At 39.5% G+C, this 24,979-nt stretch overlaps 1 protein-coding gene across 3 annotated transcripts in view; it reads right to left on the bottom strand.

Annotated features, from left to right (window-relative positions):
- Positions 1–23,145, bottom strand: part of mtcl3 (MTCL family member 3) — a 61,676-nt gene extending 38,531 nt beyond the window's left edge. For 2 of the 3 annotated variants that reach the window (XR_013547276.1, XR_013547277.1), the window contains exons 1-4: positions 23,023–23,145; positions 17,120–17,886; positions 16,494–16,718; positions 16,152–16,310 (exon numbers count right to left, since the gene is read on the bottom strand). Coding sequence is in view for 1 of the 3 variants with exons in the window: in XM_078399552.1 (XP_078255678.1) it covers positions 16,152–16,310; positions 16,494–16,718; positions 17,120–17,803 (1,068 nt within the window). In the remaining 2 variants the exon portion in view is untranslated. The remainder of the gene's footprint in view (positions 1–16,151; positions 16,311–16,493; positions 16,719–17,119; positions 17,887–23,022) is intronic. The other variant, XM_078399552.1, reaches the window with a different exon arrangement.
- Positions 23,146–24,979: the final 1,834 nt, after the last annotated feature.

Raw genomic sequence — 24,979 nt, 5'->3', positions numbered from 1 at the left:
GGCCTAATTCTACTATCGCTTATGACCATATGAGACAAGCCAAACCTCAGGACATTTTGCCTACTGTCAGCTGTTGTTTTGCATTTAAGCATTTAATTGTAAATGTTTGGATTATGAAATACTCTTAAATTGAGAATACATAATGTCTTATTGTACATCTTAGTATAATTGAAGAGTATATGCTCTTATAATTTATGATGTATATAATGTTTAATAAAGAATAATTGCAGTTTAGTTTTGTTTGTGCTAAGCTACAGGACAAGAAATTCCTCCAACTGAATATTTACAACCAAAAATAGTATTTCACAGAGAATTGTTTTTAAATCAATATTTTTTTCTAATCATCAGCAAAATACACAATCAACATGTCTTAAATAGCTGTTCCAGTTTTCATCTGTTCTTTTACTTTATCTATGGCTTCAACATAAGGAAAGCACATTTGTCATACATTTATACATATACATCAGTTGCTTAAAATAAAAGTGCTGATATTTTTATAGTTTCATTTAAGCATTTTTGTGCAAATCAACAAATTCTTCACAGGCTAACCAGACATGTGTTTTGAAACCTCACAGAAACATACAAAGATGCAGAAGTAAGCCATTCGGCTCTTCGAGCATGGCTGATCATCTAAAATCAGTACCCCATTCCTACTTTTTCCCCATATCCCTTGATTCCTTTAGCCTTAAGAGCTAAATCTAACTCTCTCTGGAAAACATCCAGTGAATTGGCCTCCACTGCCTTCCGTGGCAAATAATTCCACAGATTCAAAACTCTCTGGGTAAATAAAGTTTTCCTCATCTCATTCCTAAATGGTCTACCCCTTATTCTTAAACTGTGACCCCTGGTTCTGGACTCCCCCAACATTGGGAACATTTTTCCTGCATCTAGCCTGTCCAATCCTTTAAGAATTTTATATGTTTCTATAAGATCCCCTCATCCTTCTAAATTCCAGTGGATACAAGCCCAGTCGACCCATTCTTTTATCATATGTCAGTCCCATCATCCTAGGAATTAACCTGGTGAACCTACTGTGCACTCCCTCAATAGCAATAATGTCCTTCCACAAATTAGGAGACGAAAATTGCACACAATACCCCAGGTGCGGTCTCACCAGGGCCCTGTACAACTGCATTAGTATCTCCTTGCTCCTTAACTCAAATCCTCTCGCAATGAAGGCCAACATGCCCTTAGCTTTCTTCACTGCCTGCTGTACCTGCATGCTTAGTTTCAGTGACTGAAATACAAGCACACCCAGGTCTGGTTGCACCTCCCCTTTTCACAATCTGACACTCAGCTCTTTGTGATATGCTATACTATTAACAAGCAGGAGAAATCTACAAACTGAACAGTCCCACACTTTACAGATAGGACTAAAAGCTGTCAAGAGTTCTGGAATTAAAATATTTAGTCCAGTTCTCAGCTGCTTGATACAGAAGCTTTGATGAAAGTGTGAATAAGGGGGAAAAGAAAACATACTTCATCTTTAAATTTTAAAACAAATTTGTTGAACCTTTAAATTTATAAATTACAACATTTAGTAGAGAGCAAAATTTAAAAAAACAATCCTGAAGTTACTAAATCTGTAAACCTGTCCCAACATACCACCTTGTGACCAGAGCAAAGAACTACAGAACTACTAATCCAAATTCAAAATATAGTAAATAAATCCTTGTTAATACATCAGGCTCAGTAATTGGACAGCGTTAGATGAGCAGAGTTTCCAGTTTATTGGACGTTGCTTTATTAATACAGGAGCTCCAAAGGTGGTGCAAGGCCTGATTTATGGAAAATTTACTTTACACAATTTCGCACAAATGTGTAAAGCAATTTAAGGAAGGAAAATTATTTACAGAAATGCAATTTTTTTTGTAATTATGTAATAGGGAGAGCAGCCTGTTAATTCAAAGTACAACCGGTTTTTAAAAAATGAGCTGTTTACATCTAACCTCCCTCCATCCTATCCCCCCTGGTCAAATCCCTCCCCACCTATGTCCAAGACACCTCACATGCTCTCCGTCACCTCAATAACTTGCGGTTTCCAGGCCCCCACTCCCTCATCTTTACCATGGATGTCCAGTCACTCTACACCTCCATCCCCCACAAAGATGGTCTTGAAGCCCTCCGTTTCTTCCTCGACCGCAGAACCAGCCAGTCTCCATCTACTGACACTCTTCTCCGCCTAGCAGAGCTGATTCTTACCCTCAACAACTTCTGCTTTGACTCCTCCCACTTCCTCCAAGCCCAAGGCGTAGCTATGGGCATTCGCATGGGCCCTAGCTATGCCTTTCTCTTTGACGGGTACGTCGAACAATTCCTGTTCCAGACGTACACTGGCCCTATCCCCGAACTCTACCTCCGCTAAATCGACGACAGCATTGGTGCTACCTCTTGTACCCATTCAGAACTCACTGACTTCATACATTTCACCACTAATTTCCATCCAGCTCTTAAATACACTTGGACCATCTCCGACATCTCCCGACCATTTCTGGATCTCACCATCTCCATCACAGGAGACAGACTAGTGACTGACATCTACTACAAACCCACTGACTCCCACAGCTATCTGGACTACACTTCTTCCCACCCTGTCTCCTGCAAAAAGTCTATCCCCTACTCCCAATTCCTCCGTCTACGCCGCATCTGTGCCCAGGATGAGATGTTTCACACTAGGGCATCAGAGATGTCCATATTCTTTAGGAAACGGGGTTTCCCCTCTTCCATTATAGATGAGGCTCTCACTAGGGCCTCCTCTATCCCACAGCTCCGCTCTTGCTCCCCCTCCCCCCATTCGTAACAAGGATAGAGTCCCCCTTGTCCTCACCTTCCACCCCATCAGCCAGCGTATACAACAAATTATCCACCAACATTTCCGTCACCTCCAACGGGATCCCACTACTGGCCACATCTTCCCATCTCCTCCCCTTTCTGCTTTCTGCAGAGACCGTTCCCTCCGTAACTCCCTGGTCCACTCGTCCCTTCCTACCCAAACCACCCCCTCTCCAGGCACTTTCCCCTGCAACCGCAGGAGATGCAACACCTGTCCCTTTACCTCTCCCTTCGACTCCACCCAAGGACCCAAACAGTCTTTCCAGGTGAGGCAGAGGTTCACCTGCACCTCCTCCAACCTCATCTATTGTATCCGCTGTTCCAGATGTCAACTTCTCTAAATTGGCAAGATCAAACGCAGGCTCGGCGATCGTTTCGCTCAACAACTTCGCTCAGTCCACCTTAACCAACCTGATCTCCTGGTAGCTGAGCACTTCAACTCCCCCTCCCACTCCCAGTCTGACCTTTCTGTCATGGGCCTCCTCCAGTGTCATAGTGAGGCCCACTGCAAATTGGAGGAACAGCACCTCATATTTCACTTGGGCAGCTTACAGCCCAGCGGTATGAACATTGACTTCTCTAACTTTAGATAGCTCCTCTGTCCCTCTGTTCCCCTCCCCCTTCCCAGTTCTCCCACTGTCTTCCTGTCTCCACCTATATCCTTTCTTTGTCCCGCCCCCCCAACATCAGTCTGAAGAAGGGTCTCGACCCGAAACGTTACCCATTCCTTCTCTTCAGAGATGCTGCCTGACCTGCTGAGTGACTCCAGCATTTTGTGATACCTTCTAACCTCCCTCTTGTATTCACACAGGCAGCATTGTCTTTGAGAATGTAGATGCCAGTTCAGAGGTCCCAAAGAAACTTTTTTGGGAAACTGACACAAAAATATATTTTATTGGCACATAAAATATGTTATCAAACAAAGTAACACCAATTAATACTTTAGGGGTATCTAAGGTAGCCATTGGAAATGGGACAGTCTGATCCTGTAGTATTGTAACTACATGAGGGAAAATAATAAATAGATGTCCATGTTAATCAGCCCAAAATGAAATTGTTCATTTCTGAAAAGTTAGTTTACAAATAATTCTCAAGAATGGAACTCCTACATAACTGAGGAACTCTAGCCTGTACTCAAGCATTAATTCACTTTTGTTAAAAGTAACCTTTCAGCAAACCTAGTAGGTTTAAACAGAATGCAGGAACAAGGTGCTCCAGCAAATGTACAGGTAACGCAGCAAACGTCACTGATGAGCCAGATGCCGGACTATGGTCAGATAGTGAATTATCAGAGTTTACATAGCAGTTGTCAGTAAACATGGAACCATACAAATAAAATTAGGCAGTGAGACCTCGACTGCCAGCAATATATGTGTAGAAGTGTAGCAGTTCCTGGATAGTACATTTAGTTCCGATGGCTACAACGGAAGCAGCCACAACAATATTTTGCATATGTGGAAGTGACAATACAGCTACCCCCTTCCCCATGACACACTGGTCGACCTGAGGAGTACCTTCAGCAACAGACTGGTTTCAGCAAGATACAGGACAGAACGCCACAAGTGATCCTTTTTCCCTGTGGCTATCGAACCGTATAACTCCTCCCCCTTCTGTCATGGGTTAGACTGGCCCCCCTCCCTCCCATCCTGCCTCCCCAATCTTTGCACATTCCCAATCCCTGCCACTCGTCACTTTAATTTCATGTTTCATGTATCTTGTGTTTTATGACTGTTGGCAGATCAATTTCCCTCCTGGGATAAATAAAGTTCTATTGTATATAGCACTAATGATCAAGGGTAAATTTCTACACAATGACTTTAAATTTCCTTGGATGATTCTCAAGAGTCACAACTAGGGTAATTTTGCCCCAATAACTATACTTGAGAGAAAATGTAGCTATTTATGTCTTGAAGATCTTAGAGCACATGGTATTGGGGGTAGGGTACTGACATGGATAGAAAATTGGTTGGCAGACAGAAAGCAAAGAGTGGGGATAAATGGGTCCCTTTCAGAATGGCAGGCAGTAACTAGTGGGGTACCGCAAGGCTCGGTGCTGGGACCGCAGCTATTTACAAAATACATGAATAACTTGGATGAAGGGATTAAAAGTAACATTAGCAAATTTGCAGATGACACAAAGCTGGCTGGCAGTGTGAACTGTGAGGAAGATGCTATGAGGTTGCAGGGTGACTTGGACAGGTTGTGTGAGTGGGCGGATGCATGGCAGATGCAGTTTAATGTGGATAAGTGTGAGGTTATCCACTTTGGTGGTAAGAATAGGAAGGCAGAGTATTATCTGAATGGTGTCAAATCAGGAAAAGGGAACGTACAACAAGATCTGGGTGTCCTAGTGCATCAGTCACTGAAAGGAAGCATGCAGGTACAGCAGGCAGTGAAGAAAGCCAATGGAATGTTGGCCTTCATAACAAGAGGAGTTGAGTTTAGGAGCAAAGCGGTCCTTCTGCAGTTGTACAGGGCCCTAGTGAGACCGCACCTGGAGTACTGTGTGCAGTTTTGGTCTCCAAATTTGAGGAAGGATATTCTTGCTATTGAGGGCGTGCAGCGTAAGTTCACTAGGTTAATTCCCTAGGTTAATTCCCGGAATGACGGGACTGTCGTATGTTGAAAGACTGAGCGACTAGGCTTGTATACACTGGAATTTAGAAGGATGGGAGGGAATCTTATTGAAACATACAAGATTATTAAGGGGTTGGATACATTAGAGGCAGGAAACATGTTCCCAATGTTGGGGGAGTCCAGAACCAGGGGCCACAGTTTAAGAATAAGGGGTAGGCCATTTAGAACGGAGATGAGAAAAAACCTTTTCAGTCAGAGAGATGGAAATCTGTGGAATTCTCTGCCTCAGAAGGCAGTGGAGGCCAATTCTCTGGATGCTTTCAAGAGAGAGCTAGATAGAATTCTTAAGAATAGCGGAGTCAGGGGGTATGGGGAGAAGGCAGGAACAGGGTACTGATTGAGAATGATCAGCCATGATCACATTGAATGGTGGTGCTGGCTCGAAGGGCCGAATGGCCTACTCCTGCACCTATTGTCTATTGTCTAAGATGCTTTTGTACACCAGAAGCAATGTTGTATTGGCCTGCTGCTGAACTGAACATCCTAGAATACAGAAAATGCATTTATATTGGATATTTTAAAAAATCAGCTCATTCTAAAGTAATTTAAATATTATTACTGTTGGAAATCCGTCAGCCAACTCGTGTAAAGCGCGGACCCCAAACAACAATGAAATGACCAGATAATCAGCTTTAATGATAATGTTTCTGACAGATCAGTGTTTTTAAATAGTAAACAAATTAAGGGATAAGGAGCTGGTTCAACAAAGCTGCACTGAGATTGCAGCTTATTAAATGGTGAAGCAAGCTTGAGTGGCTGAATAGTCTGTGTTTATTTTTATTATTATGTTTGATTATGAATGTTGATCAGAATACTGGGGACAAATCGCCTCCTTCAACATTGTGACATGGCTTTTCTGAAAGCCATCTGAGGATCTTCAAGATCTAGGATTAATGCCTTATCTCCTGACCATTGTCGCATCCTACATTCTCTGCTCAAGCCTCTGCAGTGACAATTAAATGCATTACCTTCTGACTCAACAGTAACAGAATCGCAGCTGACTAAATAGAAGAGAGGATGAATTGTTTAACCACATTAGGGAAGTACAGTACAAGAAAGCATTTGAATTTAAAAGTTCAAATTAGATTTACATAAATTGCAGATTTTTAAGCTAATTTGGAGTCCTGAACTGGCGATGTACAGAATCTTTGCAGTTGTCATTAACAAATCCTTTGAACAACGGTGCTCCACTCAATGATCTTCTGCCCACAGAACAGCTTGAGATGGCCTGACAGAAAGCTAAAGCCTTCATGAACAGCAAAAGCGTAATGGGGAAACAGTAATCTATCAGAATGTAGTTCTGTACACATGGGAGAAACTGTGGCCACTCCCCAAAGCTTCAACTGTTCTCTCAACACTCCAAAATAAGTTAAAAAGGCAATAGCAGCAAATATGCCAAAATGTTAATTAACCTAAGCATTTCTTTTTTGAGCAGCTCTGCTATTATAAATAGAGGCTATCTGCAGTTAAATTTCCATGATTAATAATAGATAGTTGGGTAAATATTTAACAGGTAATTTTCATCATCGCAAATGAACTGTAATTCATGTGAAGTTTTGTTTCCTGACCAGATGAATATTTTCAACAGACCCTGATCTTATTTCACAGTTCCAGCCACAACAGTGAATTTCCTGTAAAACATTATTAATTACCCTTGCAGTGTTGAAGTCACACGTCAGTTCCAGTATTCCAAGCCCAGTCATCCTCAAAAATAATATATGCTTCAAGCAACAAGAGATCACGGGGGGGGGGGGGGGGGGGGACTGCAATTTTATTGGATGGAAATAAATCAAACATTATATGATTTAACTTGTGACAACATGAATATCATGGAAGAAGTGTGATAATGTCACTGCCAATGATAAGCAAGAACACAGCAATTGCATAGTAAATTGTTAATTAGCAAATCTGTTATCCATTATTTTCGATTAGCATTGTTAGAAAATTGCATCCTGCATCATTAAGGTCTTTTGGGGGAAGGAAATCTGCCACCGTTACAAAATCTAAACATTATGCATTATTCCTTTCATTGTTCTGTGATGTGGTCAAACAAGCAATTCGGTTATGCAGATCAGCTACCTTCATCAGTCAGCAGCTGTTTGAGAAGGCAGCTCATCCTCATTTTCAAAGAGAGGTTGGTAATAGACGTCGGCCTTGCCTGTAATTCTCACATCTGGCAAATTAATAAATTTATTCTCAAATTACAACTCAAACTAACTGCAAAATACATGCCTGTTTGAATCAATGTAGAACAATTCTGTTCTACTTTGGTATTTCCTCCCTTGTGATTTAACAATAGATTTAAAACTCATAGGTAAAATATCTGCTTTTTATTTCTCTTGGCTATTAATCTCTTAGGAAAGCAATACATAATGCATTTTTCAACATAAAACATTGTCTCACAGCTACGGATCTAGCCATATGCTATTAATAATGGTATTTAGGGAGCTGTGTAAAGCAGCGGGGTTGACTTTAACTATAATTCTCACATTAAGATTGAAATCACTACCCTGCGTGTGCGAATGAAAGACTTCATTATCTGTACATTGTAGAATTTAATTCAGGATGAACTCGGGCACTTCTTGTATACATGGGTCAACAGCAAGAATTATGATATATTTGGCGCCAGTTGGCAATGTTATTCCTTCAGACCAAATGGTAGCCAGTGGAGGAAATAAAAATGTAAATTGGCATATTGGTGCAAGGTACAAAATTAAGACAGATGGAAAACGTTATTTGTTATTTTCCTGCAAGGAGGGGAGGGGGTACTTGAAGGAAGATATTGGACTCTGGCAGGCAAATGGAAAACTTAAACTTCCCAGCAAAATTGACTTCAGATTAATAATGCCACAATCACATTTAAAATGTGAAGTCCTTCTATTCCTAAATCAACTTGAATCATGAATCTGAGCTCAATTTTATATAAAAAGTATGAATTTAATAATTTGTTCTTCTTTGCAGTTAATATGGAAAATAATAAATAATTACCAGTCCCTTGATTTGAAATTAAATATGATTATTTGCACATTTTTTTCTCAAAATACCGTGATAGTTAACATATTTTAAGTAACCGATCCAGTATCACTGGTTTGCACCACCCACACACAAAATCTGAACCTTGTTTCTTTAGACAATTTCAAATTATGTTGATGACATAAACATGAAAAGATCAATAAAACTTAAATAAATCATGACAAGGTATGTAGCAGTACAGATTGTGATAAAGCAATTAATGTTAATAACCAAAGTTTTTAATTATCCAATAGTTGTAGCCACGATACAAGACAGAAGGAACAAATGTGGACAATATAATCAATTGGTCTTTATAGAGTAGCTGCACATGCAAGGCAGTGATTAACAGATCAAACATAATGTTAGGTTTCTTTACCAAAAATACAAAGGCTGCAGCATAATTCAGCATAGGGTGAGGTAGTAGCTTCAAATGTAATTATATTTTTAGAAGCTCACTGATTTGATGGTGAAAACTGTGGCAAGAGTGATTTCTAAAAAGCAATTGGATGTGGCTTGAACACCTGCTCAGACAGCCAATATGTGAGATGGAGGCTGTGGGATGGGCACAAAATAGCCAAGATTAATGAAGTGATAGGAGTAACAGCTAAAGGATGTCAAATAAACTTTAGAACTGCAAATCATTAAAAAAATATATCATTAGGATTTATATTATGGATAGAAGATGATGAAAACTGGAGAGAGTTCTGGAGTGAAAAGTTAAAAAAAGGAACAAGAGCATAAACTGATTATCTCATTAAGTGGGGTTTTTACATGGTGCAGTGTGTGCAAAATATTTCCAATGCAGAAATACTGTAATAGTTCCAGCTTCTTCGATTTGAGGATGATAATTTAAATTACAATATTTCTCATTTCTCCCTCCAAGTTGTGGACAATACTTATGAAGCTACCAACTGCTCACTAACTACACGGTGGTGGTAAATGCTACTCCTGAGGTATTGTTATATAAAATTCCTTGCCAAGACAGGGTATTTAAGAGTTAATGTGGAATTTGAAAGTCACAATGTTCTTATCTTTTAAAAGGGCAGAAATTGCAAAACTGAGAAAAGTTGAATTATGGCAGTGAGCTAGAGCAGGCGACCTAATGTATATTCGGACAACGCTGGTAACACACTGCAGTGCCAAGTTTCTTTTTTTAAAAAACATGTAGTTATTTCTACTGCCTGTGTCATGATAATTTCCAACCTGTGTTAGTTTTAATAAATTCATCAATGCTCATTTATGAATGTATTAACATTCTGATTTTGGCTTCAAAACAATGTGCTCAGTGTGCAAATGTACAAATTAGTTATAGATGATGAATGAGTTGCAGGATAAACACTACACAAACGAGTTCACTTTTACTCGTCAGAAAATTTGATGTTCATTTATGTTACTGTCCTAAAATGCTGATTGTAATTTTTCCTCTTTTTGCCCCGTAGGTCTAAGCTAGAATCCTGTAGATCTTATGGCTTAATGTTCAATCACTGTGCTAGCATTGGCATATAAATATCAAATCCACAATACCAATGCAGAGATCAGCACCCAGATTTTAGATTTTAGCAATAGCTGACATGGTAATTTTTATCTCAGCTATCTTAAGTGCCAACTACAGGACTCTCTATCATGCATCTGAAAGGCCATTAATTAGCTGTTCATGCTGTTGTACAGGCTCACCACCTGCCAACTCCAATTAAGAAGCAGAGGGAAATGAAAACTGCAGCAGAAGCAACAAAAAAGAAAAAGGTAATGAAATAGCTGTGAATAAAGATCGAGTGAGAGAGATAACAGATAAAATTGGAAGAACAAAAATAAACTACATTGAGATTTAGAAATGAATTTTGAATAATACAAGAAGCATGAAATTAAAAAACGAAATGGAGAACATGAAGAAAGGCACAATAGTGAAGGAGACTGAAAGAAACCTTTTGCCAACTTACCACCACCAATATTTTCAACTAGAGGTATAAAAGGCTGACTGGTTTCTTTTACTGCACTTTGGACATAAAATGGCTCAGAACTGCTAAATAGTTTTTATTTTAACATTATCAAGAATTGTATTTGGCCTTGATGAAATATGTATGTAAAATTAAAAGTATTTAGAATATTATCTGTCTCAAGAGTTTATGCATTTAACCTCTACATAATCACCCTCATATCTGAATTTAAAACATAGATAATTTTCTTTACTTCTCCAGCAAAGAATACTTCCTGTAAAGTTTTGTATTTTAAAATAATCAGAGCTGTGAAAGGCAAGATAATAAGAACAGGCAATCCCAAAACACTGTTACTTTTTCTCATCTGCTTACTTTTCTAAAAGGTAGACATCAAATATTTATTTTTCATATTTAAATTAGCAATGTACCCAAGAATCAGCACAGACTTGCGAATCCAGTAAAATTAATAACACATTTAAGTTTGAAACAGTTCCTCAGTCTAAGTAATATTTTTGAGGCATAGATGATACAAAATTGTGCATTCAAATACTGAAATCCTAATTATGCATCAGGTTATATTTTCCAACTTGACTGGAGTGGAAAAGGGTTTACAAATCTGGACAAAATATTATTCCACCAGTAAAGCAGGTGGATGCTCTTATAATCACAGCAGAGATATATAACATAAGAATTTAAAAATTATAAATTTATTCAATGAAACCCAGACGATAAAGCAAAAGAACTCAAAAGTTAAGGGCTTAATACATCTGTAAAGCGAGGATAGATTTAAGATCCACATGAAAGTTAAAATGCCGCAATTATGACAAACCTATAACTAAAAATAATCATTAATTCAGGAAATTCTTATATTTTTCGACAGTACATATAAGGTCTTTCTAATAATGCATTTCATATCACTTACAGAAAATGAAAGGGTAGTTTCCTGACTTTGCCCACTCACTCATTTTGCTCAAATGGGAAGAATTGATCACATGAATTCTCAACACTTCTTGAAATTAAGCAGATTTAACCCTTTTCTTCTTGCAAACTATCAACAGCACCAACTTAACGCTGCTTACTGCTAGTAAGAGAACTTTTGTAGTTCTAAGTAGTGTGATGAAAGTAAACATTTATTTTGTTACACTCCATCATTCACACTTCTAAACCCTTTGTTCATCAAGTTATCTTTTCCCACACCATCCTATTCTTTAATTATATCTGTTCCTGTCATTCAGCACTGGCTCCCATTTCTTTCATTTCAGACTATGCTCTGCAGACCCTCTCTTTCAGTTCAACATCTCATCACCTCAGGATGATCAGCTTCTGTGGCTCTGCTCTTTTATACATTCTCTATACCTTCCTTCAGCATTAACATGCAGGCCATTCAACATCAAATCTCAATACTCAAATTTTACTCCCATTTCATCTCCTCCACCTTAATTCTCCTGAATGCTCTTTCAGTAAATCATCCCTCTCCTTTGGCATCCATTTCTGTCTATTGAAGTCACTTTAAACGTAATTTTATGTATTAAAGACAAAATATAAACTAAAATTGTTACTGTTCGTCGATGTGTTGTAAAGCACAAATCTAGATGTAAACAGCTGTGGGAATGCATCAGAAGGAAATTAATCTAAAGATGGCTTAGAATTAAGTTACAATGTGGAGCTGGTTTTGACATGGATGGTATGATCAGAACTTTTTTCTCTTGCTCTGAAATTTGTGTAATCCTGTGATATGGAAAATACAAGCAAAACAAAGAGATGCACATGTTGGAAAATGTGGCAAGGGAATTAAAGAACAACAAGAGTCAAAGGGGTACAGTGCAAAAACTAGTTTGGACTTGAAATGAAATCAGTAAGTAAAAGGAGAAAGGATGATAGCAAAGAAAAATAGATGAAAAGGAAAAAAGGCTTGGAAAGACATATTGCCCGCAATGTGCAAAAGCATGGTAAAAACAGCGTTTAAAGAATGCCCAGAGATGACAGAAAGCAAGACAAATAATGAGACATACATGTAGAGAGAAGAATACAAAACATCTTTAAGGAAGACCTTCTTAGACCTGGCTTTTCCATGTCTCTCAGTCCCACAGTAATATGAGTGATTCTTGTGAGCTCAGAATTAGACTAGCAAGCTACACACATAATAAAATCACTATATAAGAAAGGCACACTTAGTCCAGTCATCGCTGAAAATTCCTGACTCTGGAGATAAAATTGGGATAGTCCTCTTCTACCACTAATCAACAGACAGCTTGACACCATCATGCTACAGAATCATTCCTTTCATCCAAAATCCCAGTCCTTTCAGCATTCTTCCTATGTCTTGCTCAAATGACAGTGTAATTCCACCAATGGCACAGTCAAACACAATAAGAATCCCATAAATTAGCCTGGCATCACGTAAAGCAATCGATGGAAATCCCCCTGATGATTACCACCATCCATTCTCCTTCAGCTGATGTATCACTACTAAATGTTCAAAAGAAACCACAAGGAAAGCAAGGGCATTGAATGTATCAAATGTGTAAATTGGTCAGTAGTCTCAATCCCGTGACTGAACTGGCTAAGACCCAAAGGATATAACTGCCAGACTGCTTTTATGGCAGGTAGTAAGAGAATTATCATGAGAGAAAAAATCTATTTGACATCATCCTCACAAATCTTCCTATTGCTAATGCATCTGTCCATGAAAACGGTCCTTCTGCAGTTGTACAGGGCCCGAGTGAGACCACACCTGGAGTATTGTATGCAGTTTTGGTCTTCAAATTTGAGGAAGGACATTCTTGCTATTGAGGGAGTGCAGCATAGGTTCACAAGGTTAATTCCTGGGATGGCGGGATTGTCATATGTTGAAAGAATGGAGCGACTGGGCTTGTATACACTGGAATTTAGAAGGATTAGAGGGGATATTTTGAAACATATAAGATTATTAAGGAATTGGACACGCTAGAGGCAGGAAACATGTTCCCGATGTTAGGGGAGTACAGAACCAGGGGCCACAGTTTAAGAATAAGGGGTAGGCCATTTAGAATGGAGATGAGGAAAAACTTTTTCACCCAGAGAGTTGTGAATCTGTGGAATTCTCTGCCTCAGAAGGCAGGGGAGGCCAATTCTCTGGATGCTTTCAAGAGAGAGTTAGATGGAGCTCTTAAAGATAGCGGAGTCAAGGGATTTGGGGAGAAGGCAGGAACAGGATACTGATTGTGGGTGATCAGCCATGATCACAGTGAATGGCGGTGCTGGCTCAAAGGATCGAATGGCCTACACCTGCATCTATTGTCTATTGTCTATTGAAAGTATTGGAATAATTGGGAGGTCTTTAGAGTTTTAAATGTTTCAACTGTATTCAAAAAGTAGGAAAATTAAAAAAATTAAGAGCTCCCTAGATAACCAAAAAGTTAGAAAATAAAATAGAATTTGAATATAGCAGCATATGACAGATGCCAAACTGATAATACAAATGAAAACCAGGCTATATGTAGAGGGCCTTCCAAACCTTCCAAATATCTAAAGATTCAGGGTGCTGCCTGGGGATTGGAAAATTGCAGATACAATGCTTGTTCAAAAATGGGTAGGGGATATACCTGGTAACCACAGACCATAAATCAGTTATAAAATTGATGGTGGAGGAAGTTCTTGAAACAATAACCAAGGACAGAATTAGCGGTTATTTGAAATGCGTGGATTGATCAGAAAGTGTGACCATCACCAAGAAAAGGTCATTGTAGCTCATTAACTACATAAAGTTTTCTGCCGACACTTTGTGAATCGAGATACAATATCCACCAGTAATATTACGGTTTTCAATTGGCCATGAGTAGTCCCATTCTCTCCTCATTCTCTTCAGATTCATACACAAAACCTTATTCTATTTTTTTCCTTCTATAACCATTCCAATAATCTTAGTCTCAATTATGCTTCCTGCTCAAGAGATTTGATAATTGAACTGATTTTCTTGCAGCATTTTACAGAAGAAAAAATCAAATAAGTATCGTTTTAATTATAACTATTTGATAATAAATAAATTGTAGGAAATGTTTATACCATACTCAATTTGTTTACAATTAATTTTCATATGATTTTTTGTATTTCATCCCAGCAATAAAAGTTAAACACACTTCATGCTTCAGAAATGAATCAGTCTAAAGGACAATACTGGCTTGCAGCAGAATAAAATAAAAACATAATTATTGCAAATATTCAGCAGGTCAGGTCTCATCTGTGGGAAGAGAAACAGAGCTAAGTCAAAGGTTTTTAGATTTCCAGCAACTGCAGTTTTTGTTTTGATTTTCACTTTGTGGCAGGATCACCATGAATAAGTGAATTCTGAGTAAACCTGGTCAATGAGTTTTCCCTGAACCATGAAATGGAGTTAGCATTTTATCCTCCACATACCCTGTCCTCCACATAGTAATATTTATCCATAAATTGTCTACATTAATAACATTAATGTTAACGTTGTTAACATTAATAACATTACCATTATCAGATAGTTTTCTTCCCACAGGGCAGCAACTAGTTAATTTCAGTCAGTACTGATCTTAAACAATTTTGATCAATTAATATGAATATTAACATTACCTCAGAACCAGACTATTGTCAAAATGCCAGTACTCCCTCGGGTCATTATGGTGTGTAAGAGCATGATGTCATCCAGTACATACACCAATAAACATCAGGCATTTTGCTCAATTTTGTCAATTTGTTAATGTTAATTATTCATACTTTGTTTACAGATAAGCCTATATTTACTTTTTTTGGAGGGTTCCAGGCAAACTACAGTTTATGTTTTTATGGGTTTTACTTCTGGATGTATCTAGTTTAAAAAAACATAGAAATCAAATCAAAAGGAAACAAAAAAATAACATCAACTTGAATCGAATAAGGAATTTGGGCACAAAATGCATTGTGTGACAATTTAAATTATTTTTATTGAAGTATTTTCCTGAATTATTCCCTATCACAAACAATGATATTCAATTTTTTCCCCTAATTATTGCTATTTTTATCTGATAACCTTTGCTCAATGTGGCTCCTGAATTGGTGTAGGTTCCCAATTTAGCATATAATAGTTCTTCCAGATTTAGAGCACCTATTCAAGACTACTGACATTTTCTATTTGTACTTGCACGAGTTCCTGTCTGTCTGCCTTTTAGATGGGCAAAACTGCTGCCAGAGTACATTTCACTGATTAGTTTGGCACCCATTTCTGTGCAGATTAGATCCACTACTAAATTTGGCACCAGCATCAAACTGGCATAGATTAGTCTAGGGGTTAATTAGTCCCCTGACTTGTCAACTCCTTTCATGTACAAGACTAATCTCTTGAGAAAATCTGAAAAAAATATAATCCTTAAAAATTTAAGTAGGATTCTTTGGATCTCATAAAACACTTGCAAAAATCATTTGGTATTTGACATAAATTTCAATCTGACAATTAAGCCTTGGAAACTGATTGGGAAAAAATGCGTAAACATTTAACACAACTTTAACCTTAAAAATGGTTGTCCCTATGTCAAAAACCCATCACATCTTTCTAAACTTATGTTTACCTTTCCATTTCTTTAAATTCGCAGGTTCTATTGCCATCTAAAATAATCCAAAGCAAGAGGTGAATCTGCTATGTACCTTCCTCGCCACCAACATCACCAAAGTTAACTCCTGAGCATTTGAAACACATCTGGTTTCTTACATTTTTGAACCATTTCAAAGGGTATAGTGATCACAATTACTCGCCTCTTTGATTTTGTCCATTTCATTCTGCAGAGCTTGTTTGGTAATTTCAGCCTCTATCAAATGCTGCCGCAAGGTTTCATTCTCTTCCTCTGTTTTGGTGCGTTTTTCCTCCACATTTTCCAATTCGTGGTGCAGCCGGACAGACACGTCTTTGGCAACCTGTGATGGATGACAACAGTCAATAGGATAGTTTTGATATTAAAAAATGCACATGACTGATTGGTATTAAAATAGATGCGAATTGGTTAGATCGAGGTCAGTTCCTTCAAAGATGCCAAAGTGTATTTGCATTTCATAACTTTAGCGACCTAGTGACACGTGACAGATTGAAAGTGAGCTGACCTTAAGGTCTTGTTCCAGACTTCTCAGGAGCTCGTTGTCCATCTCGCCGGTCTCGGCGAACCTCATCCTTTTCCTCTCGGTCTTGCGCAGGCGATATTGCAGGATCCGGCAGTTCTTGTTGGCCCGCTCCAGCTCTCGCCGGATGTCTTGCAGCTGGCACGCATCCTCCTCGTAGAAACTGTCCCTCATTTCGTCCATTTCGTTTCGCATCTCCTCGATCTCGCCCTGACAAAGGCAAAGCTTTCTTTTTTTTTTAAGGGAAAAAAATGATCGAGTTCAAGAATAAAATCAAAGCAAAGCAAAAGGGAAGTTAGCCCAAAAGAGAGAGAAGAAAAAAAACAAAACCCTCCTTGCAATCTGCGACAGGCGTTTCCCGAACACAATGGCCATATTGGCTGGGTTTATAAATTGTCAACATCATCTTCCATTGCAGCTTGGGGCCCAGGGGAATGAAGGTTCCTTGGCCCCAGATGTTAAGGTCTTGTTATAGTGTTGTTGCATTAATACACATTAATGACTCTTTCCCCCCACCCCTCCCTTGATGTGACCACATCACCCCCCCCCCCCCCCACCCCACCCTCGCCAATGTCTGCAACACACCGGGACAAAAGCAAGCTCCTTCCTACCTTAAGGCCCAGGTTTTCCGAGCGCAGCTTCTCGACCTCATTTTGCAGGGTTTGTTCTTGCTCCATCACCACCGGCTCCTTGGCTGAGTCTCCGACTGCTGCCGCTGTTGCCGCTGCTGTTGCTGCTGCCGCCCTCTCCTCTGGCTCGGCCGCACCTTTGGTGTGCATGGCGGGGACGGTGCCGATGGACAGTGCCTTGCCCACGTTGGGCGGCGCCGATCCCACGCCGGCACGTCCCGGCCGCTCCTCTCCGTCTGCACGCAGCTCCCCGCCCCCGCCCCTGCCCTTGGCCGCTGCTGCTGCTACCGCCGCTGGCACCTCGGCAATGCCCGGAGCGCGGCCACTGTTAGCAAGGTTTGCCTCAGACGTCTTATTATCTCCCTCCTCGCTGCTGCCACTGCGTGGAGGAGCCGCAGCCACAGCCGCAGCCGCCGCCCTTTCAGCACCAAGGGGGCGGACAGTTCCCGCCTGTCTGCTGGACCTCTCCTTGCAGCTTGCAGCCGCGGGGCTGGAGATCCGGCCGGGGTGGTAACCCTGCTTTAACGCATTGGCTTTGCCAGCCAGCGAGGTCTTGGTGGAGGCTCTCGAGTTAATATCCCGGAATCTGGCCGGCGAAGAAGTCCGTTGCTGTTTTCTACCGTGAGAGTGTTGTCGGTTTTCAGCAGCGCCACTGGCTGGGTTCATGGTGTTACTGACATCTACTCGCAATGCTCACTCAGGCAGCTAGCTCCATGCATACCACGTCAAATTAGGACAAAACAGACCCCCTGCAATTACAGAACGATAATACAAAGCTTACTATGCCACGTGTGAAAGTATTCTTTGCAAGTTGTATCAAAAAAGGAGACGGTTTTATTTCAGGTGGCGATCACGCTGTTGGCCACAGCAGATCGATTTGTCACCATGTTTAATGTGCGGAACATCGAGAATCATTCGGCCACGATTACGAGGCAATATACATCCATCTTCCTGCTTCACAGGCACACCACAGCTAGGTGGAAACCCTGGTCTGTATCGTCATATTGTATTTAGAAGGCCCCTTTAACAAAATGGTACTCGTATATGTCAATAAATTAGATTTATGCAAATAACATGTAAAACCCATGATCTTTATTGGGCAAAAACGCTTAAAATTATAGACAAAACGCTTCGTTTATGAAAGTTTGTCAAAAGACTCCACTGATTTTAATCTTTGAATTGGATCCTATTTTCTGTAATCAAAATTAAATTGATGTATTACAATAGCTAATTCTTCCGACCGGAATTGTTGACTAAGTGAACTGGTGCTTTACCATGACTTAAAAAAAATATTTCCGTACACAAAATTGGTGAATTACAACTTGGATTTCAAGGTGGAGTTCCCGGACCTAAAAATGAAATCCGATTTCTTCCGGCCACCATCACAGTTGTAACATTCCTGCCTCTGCACAATATTAATAATAACATGATTCTCTTTCGAATGATTTACATTGTCTTTGGGATATTAGATTGCAGGAGAGAGGACTATATCAATGTTTGCATGAAATAATTTAAATTCTAGCTCTTCATTGAGAGGATACTGGTCCTATCAGAGATCATTTACATGTTTGTAGAAGAATATTTTTATTAGTTTGCCACATTTAGAATTGAAGATAGACACAAAATGCTGGAGTATTTCAGCGGGTCAAGCAGCATCACTGGAGAAAAGGAATAGGTGACTTCTCAGGTTATTGTTGACTATTCAGGTTGTTGATTTTCCAAGGTGGCTCAGTTTAAAACTATTAGGAAATCATTGTATTGACCTTTAACAGGCAATCATGAACTTTATCCCAAAACTTGTCAACCAATTTTTTCCTTGACTAATAATAAGTGATCTGATTTAAGCATGGGTTGGTTTGTGTACTCAAAATCACAAGTTCTCAATATAACTTGCATTACTCAAACCATAACATGAAATTTAAGCCCGATAAAATCGGACATTTTCTCACTTAATGAAAATTCAATATGGTTTTAACCCCCTCACATACAAAACATTAATTCAGTTGCATTTTTGATATGATATGGAAGCCTAAGGATGTCTAGCAATTTTCTGTTGGTGTAGCAGAATGATTGAATAATGGGTAGGTTTTAATTGTATGTGTTGATGGTGGATGCCATCTGACCATTGTTATTGCTTATTCCTCCTGAAGGTAAAGATGGTATTATCTTGCTATATGCTAAAATACTTAAATCACGGAATTAAAATGTATGACAACATTTTTCAACGTGACAATCAAGCGCTTGAGTTGTCAAACTTTTTAGTTCAGTACATTTGCTTACATGTAAGTGGGCTTATATTTTCTTGGAATCATCTGCAAGGGATGTACAGTTTTTTTCTGATCCTACATATCCACCAATGTCATTTCATGGGTCAACACTTTATTTGTTTATCCTGTCAAAATATATTACTGATGGGTATCCTATCTGTCACCTTCCTTTCCATCCTGCTAATCTGACAATATCCTTTTGCAGAGGCTTGTACTCTTCTGCGTGGTTTGTTAAACCATTTGCTTTTATGTCATCATCAAATATTAAGAAAATTTTCCCTCTGCCAAATCCATGTAAATTATAAACAAGTAGAGCTACCGTTTAATCCATACAGTACCTTCTACATCCTGTTTGTCAATCTACTTACTTTTAAGTGCTCATATCCTCATGCCCTTTAAATGTGAACAGATCTTGTAACATGCCATTCTATATTCTGAGGATCTGTACATATTATATATCTGTATCACATTATACATACAATATATAACTAATCGGTTGGTCAAATGCATCCTTTCTAACCTTGATCTGAAACAAACCTGAACCATATAGATTCTTTGACTTCACACAAATAATATTAATTTAATTAGTCTGAGGTTACATGATCCATTATTCTCTCCCATGTTGGGAGATACAATATGGCATTCACCCTCTCAGTCTCCAGTAAAATTTGCCTAATGAGATGTGCCAGGGAAAAGAATAAAAAACAGTGTACAAATCTTCAGCTATCTCTTGTGAAATATCCTCAATAAGGAATGGTTCCCAAAGGCTCAGTGACTTAGGGTCAATAAAGAGCATATGCCATTGCTCCTGTGACACAAGTCACCCTATCACATCTGTTTTTGGCTCCTAGTGTATATAATTTTAAAACCAACACCTTTCACCTGTATCAATTCACCCTAATGCATCCATATTTTCACTTGTAATCACAATATGTAAAAACTGGAAACCATTTAGTATTTCTGCCATTTCTGCACCTTCTACAACTAGATTAATCTTTAAACACAAAACTATTTTTTACATAGCTTCTGGGATTACAAATATTTCACAAATCCAACTAAGAATGATGTCATCTCCAGAGAGATTTCCGAATTCATCAACTTTTTTACCCCCAGAGGCAAAAATAGTCTCCTTACATGCATGTTATTTAATGTTTTTTTTGTTGTTTTCAGCTGAATATATTAAAATTTCCCCTTTTAAGTGGCCTAATGCTGATATATCAATGTGCCAGGGCAGAGAACTAAAAAGTATCGTCCAAGTCAGAATTATCCTGTCCTTCATGTAATGAATTAACAGTCTTTCCTGAGTTATGCTTGAAAGTGCCTATAATTGCATGAGATATTCTCACATATTCATGATCTGATGACAAAACAACTAATCATTCCATCACAAGATAGACTAGTTTACTACTGTGTATCGTTCATGAATGTCTGGATTAGGATATTTGCAATTTCAGTCATCTGAAGATGCAAGATCCTTAGATTTTTAAAAAAAGCGTGTCAGGGGGCAAAGGCAGTAAATTGGGTTTGAGAGGGAAAGATAGATCGGCCATGATTGAATGGCAGAGTAGACTTGATGGGTCAAATGGCCTAATTCTGCTCCAACAACTTCTGAACTTATGAAATAAATCATTAAATGTTCATTATTTTTGAATTTGTGTATAAAACAGAAAAACCTATTTGTATGTCAATTTAATATTTAAATTATGTCGTCTATCCTGGTCATAGAGAAAGAAAAAGTAACTAGATATCTACTTTTGTTACCTCAATTAGACACAAAAAGCTGCATCTCTGGGAAAAAAAGGAATGGGCGACGTTTCGGGTTGAGACCCTTCTTCAGACTAGTTAGGGAAAAGGGGAAATACCTCAAACATACCTGAAACACTGAAGTACAATAGTTTGGAAGAGCAACCAGTTTGATATCAAGTCCAATGTCAGGTCTGCCACAGGTGGTTAACTTGGGTCATTTACCATGTGCTTTGAAGATATCTCAATGCCTTCACCCTCTCATACCTCCCAAAAAAGAATGGCTATATTTAGTTCACCCCAGAGACAAATGGTCATTTGCCAATGATAGACATTATTTTCTTCTCATTAAGAAGAGAGCAAATACAAGGATTTTGTTCTGGGCATAATTTGTTATAAAATATTCATGTTTTTTTCCCATTATTTTGCATACTTGTAAATGGTAGTTCTGTAACTTATAGCTTCAGTAATATCTAATCATATCTCTGCAGTGCAAACATGGATAGATGTAACTTTGGATTTGTACTTCCCTTACTGACCTTCAGGTAGACTGCAGTATTCCAGGGTACTAATGTCAGTTCAGTTAACTGATGGAAATTGGAGGGTTGTCTGTTCCAGAACATTGTAAGCAAATCTCCAATGAACAATCTGGGCAGCAATAACCACACCAATGGGTGCATCCTGGTTTTAGCTGATAGTACTTGATCACATGAAATTCCACACGTACATGTTTCTCTGTTAAGTATTTGGATAATAACATGATAGATGTCCACACTTTCCTGAAACTAAACTATAAATACATTTATGTCCCCATCCCCAGTAATATTCCGTGCTCCTCATTGGTAAATTGCAGTTTTTCTTCATTCAGCATTAGGTAAGTCATCGCTAAATACCAGGATGTATTTATGTTCATTGCCCCCTCTCAATGTGCAATCTTCACCTATTCATAACCCCAACGCCCTAAATGAGATCCATTCTATTCCACGTTAAACCATTGTGATACAATCTGTGATCGGGTATCACAACATATCCAGTCAGAATGTAGCTCTTTGGCTGCAAATATTAGTCATACCGACATTACTAAACACGTGTAGCTGGTGATCCATTTATTTATTATTGGTCGGTGGGGATTGGAAAAAAAAATATGCAAATTAATCAAGTATGGCTGGTAACCATGATATTCGGAAGGGAGAGAATATTTTTGCTTTTGCAGTTTAGTGGCATGAGATTAACGTGTTTTTTTTTAAGGAAGGAGTCACATATTTTCGCTGGACTCGTTTGCATAAAGTGTGGGTGTTCTGCGTTCAGACAACAAAATGCCACATGAGGTAACCATCTTGCCTTGCGCCGCTAAAAAGAGATGGATGGAGAGACAGGGCAAATATTCAATTATAAAAGGCAAACCTAAAATTCGTGAATATTTCACTTCCTCTTGTTGATGCCACGTTAACGATATATAATTTTTTTTAATGACTCGATGCAACTATTTCCAAATTGCTGCATTGTTTGGAGCAGCGGCAACGACTCTGACTGTGCGGCGTCCCTGCAGCAGCTATTGTGCAAAGCGTTGGGGCTGCCAGATTTCAACACAAGGGCAAGCCCGCAAAAGGCAAGATCATCAGATCCCGTTTTTTTTTTAAAGCCAGTGAATAAACGAAGTATTTGGATGAGGAGTTCGATATCGGGGGGGAAAAAAATAACAGACAATCCTTGGTGGAGCAAATGCAAGAAATCTAAAAGAACAGTCAAAGGGAGGTAGAAGTTTTATTGGCACAGAGTAAAGATGCTTCCTCCCTTTGCGAAGATGCACCCTCAAGCCTAGTAAATGAGCCTCCTGGTTTGGCAAGCGGGAGGTCTGAGGAAGAAGGGACTCACCGTTTGGTTTGTGCTGCTGTTACACGCTTCCATGGCTGAGCTCAGCGTGCTGGTTTATTTGCATCTCCCCATGCTAAAGCATTGCTCTCTCTGTCTGATGAGTAGAGACACACGACCAGGGAGGAGCTTCCCAGTGACTTCAAGGAGCGAACACCATCTGAGGCAGTACGTCAGCTGACACTTGCTGCGACCTTGCGGGAGGGAACTGGCTGGCGTTATGTCGTGCAGCAACGCCTCTTTTGTTTCTCCACCCACTACATTTTCGCTTCTCTGAGACAATGCATTCGATTATCTCAAAGGTTTAAAGGGCCAGTTTAGTATAAACCAATTTTACACTGAAACAAAAACACTCAGCAGATCAGGCAGCAAATGTGGTAAGGGAAAAAGGGGTTAGGTGTTGAGTTCTTCGTCGGAAATGAGAAAGGGAAAACAAGTTAGTTTAAAATTGCGACAAATAAACACGAGCAGGAACAAATAGGGAAAATATAATATTTCTCACCGGTTGAAACCAGGATTGCCGTGGGGACAAATTGTACACATCGTGCCGTGGATTAATGGGGGCGTGTAGAGAGAGAGAAACGATTCCTTTTCGTAATGACTAAGGAAACCGATTGACACTATGCACCCTGACATTGAAGTGTGACATTGTGTCACCGCCAATTGCCACGTGACAAAACCGATAATGTTACACATTCCAGCTACAAATTTGCCTTTGGGTTCAGTCGTTTGCAAATCTCTGAGGCGCAGTCGTATTATGGGCTGCCGGCAGCAGAACTATATACAGCCATAATATCCAAGGACATAAGAAAAACAATTCAATTAGATTGTGTGAATTTACACATAAACCCCTCGTTCTCTGTCTATCCAAATCCTTTCATGTTTTACCCCCTGAGAATATACAGAAAGAAGATTGCCAATCTCCTAACCTGGTGCCAAGACCAGGTTAGATTGGCAAAGAGGTCCTACTGCAGTTGTCCAGGGCCCTGGTGAGACCGCACCTGGAGTATTGTGTGCAGTTTTGGTCTCCAAATTTGAGGAAGGACATTCTTGCTATTAAGGGCGTGCAGCGTAGGTTTACTAGGTTAATTCCTGGAATGGCGGGTCGGTCGTATGTTGAAAGACTGGAATCTAGAAGGATGGGAGGGGATCTTATTGAAACATAAGATTATTAAGGGGTTGGACACGTTAGAGGCAGGAAACATGTTCCCAATATTGGGGGAGTCCAGAACCAGGGGCCACAGTTTAAGAATAAGGGGCAGAGAGTTGTAAATCTGTGGAATTCTCTGCCTCAGAAGGCGGTGGAAGCCAATTCTCTGAGTTCTTTCAAGAGAGCTAGATAGAGCTCTTAAGGATAGCGGAGTCAGGGGGTATGGGGAGAAGGCAGGAACGGGGTACTGATTGGGAATGATCAGCCATGATCACATTGAATGGTGGTGCTGGTTCGAAGGGCCGAATGGCCTACTCCTGCACCCATTGTCTATTGTCTATAAGACAACAGTGTCAGTGAGACAAAATAAATTGTGATTAACTTAAGGTAGCCAAGCAGTACACACACCCATACATTGATGGCACCAAAGTAGAGATGCTCAAAAGCTTCAAGTTATTAGGAATAAATATCACCAACAATTTCTCCTGCACCAACCATATCAAAGCTATGGCTAAGAAAGCACTCCAACACCTCTACACCCTTAGAAGGCTGAGGAAGTTTGGCATGTCCCCAACAACCCTCACCAAATTTTATAGATTTGCTGCAGAAAGCATATTATTGGGATGCATCACAGCATGGTCTGGGAACAGCTCCAGCTGAAATAAATTGCAGAGAGTTGTGGACGAAGCACAAACCATCACACAGACCAACCTCCCTTCCATGGAATCCTTCTACACTTCACGCTGCCTCAGCAAGGCACCAGCATAATCAAGGACCAGTCTCACCCCAGTCACTTCCTCTTCTCCCCTC

Source organism: Rhinoraja longicauda, chromosome 5, assembly GCF_053455715.1.
Source record: "Rhinoraja longicauda isolate Sanriku21f chromosome 5, sRhiLon1.1, whole genome shotgun sequence".
Classification (NCBI taxonomy): Eukaryota; Metazoa; Chordata; class Chondrichthyes; order Rajiformes; family Arhynchobatidae; genus Rhinoraja; species Rhinoraja longicauda.
Note: the sequence above shows the minus strand (reverse complement) of the source record. Positions and strands in the feature narration are given on the sequence as shown.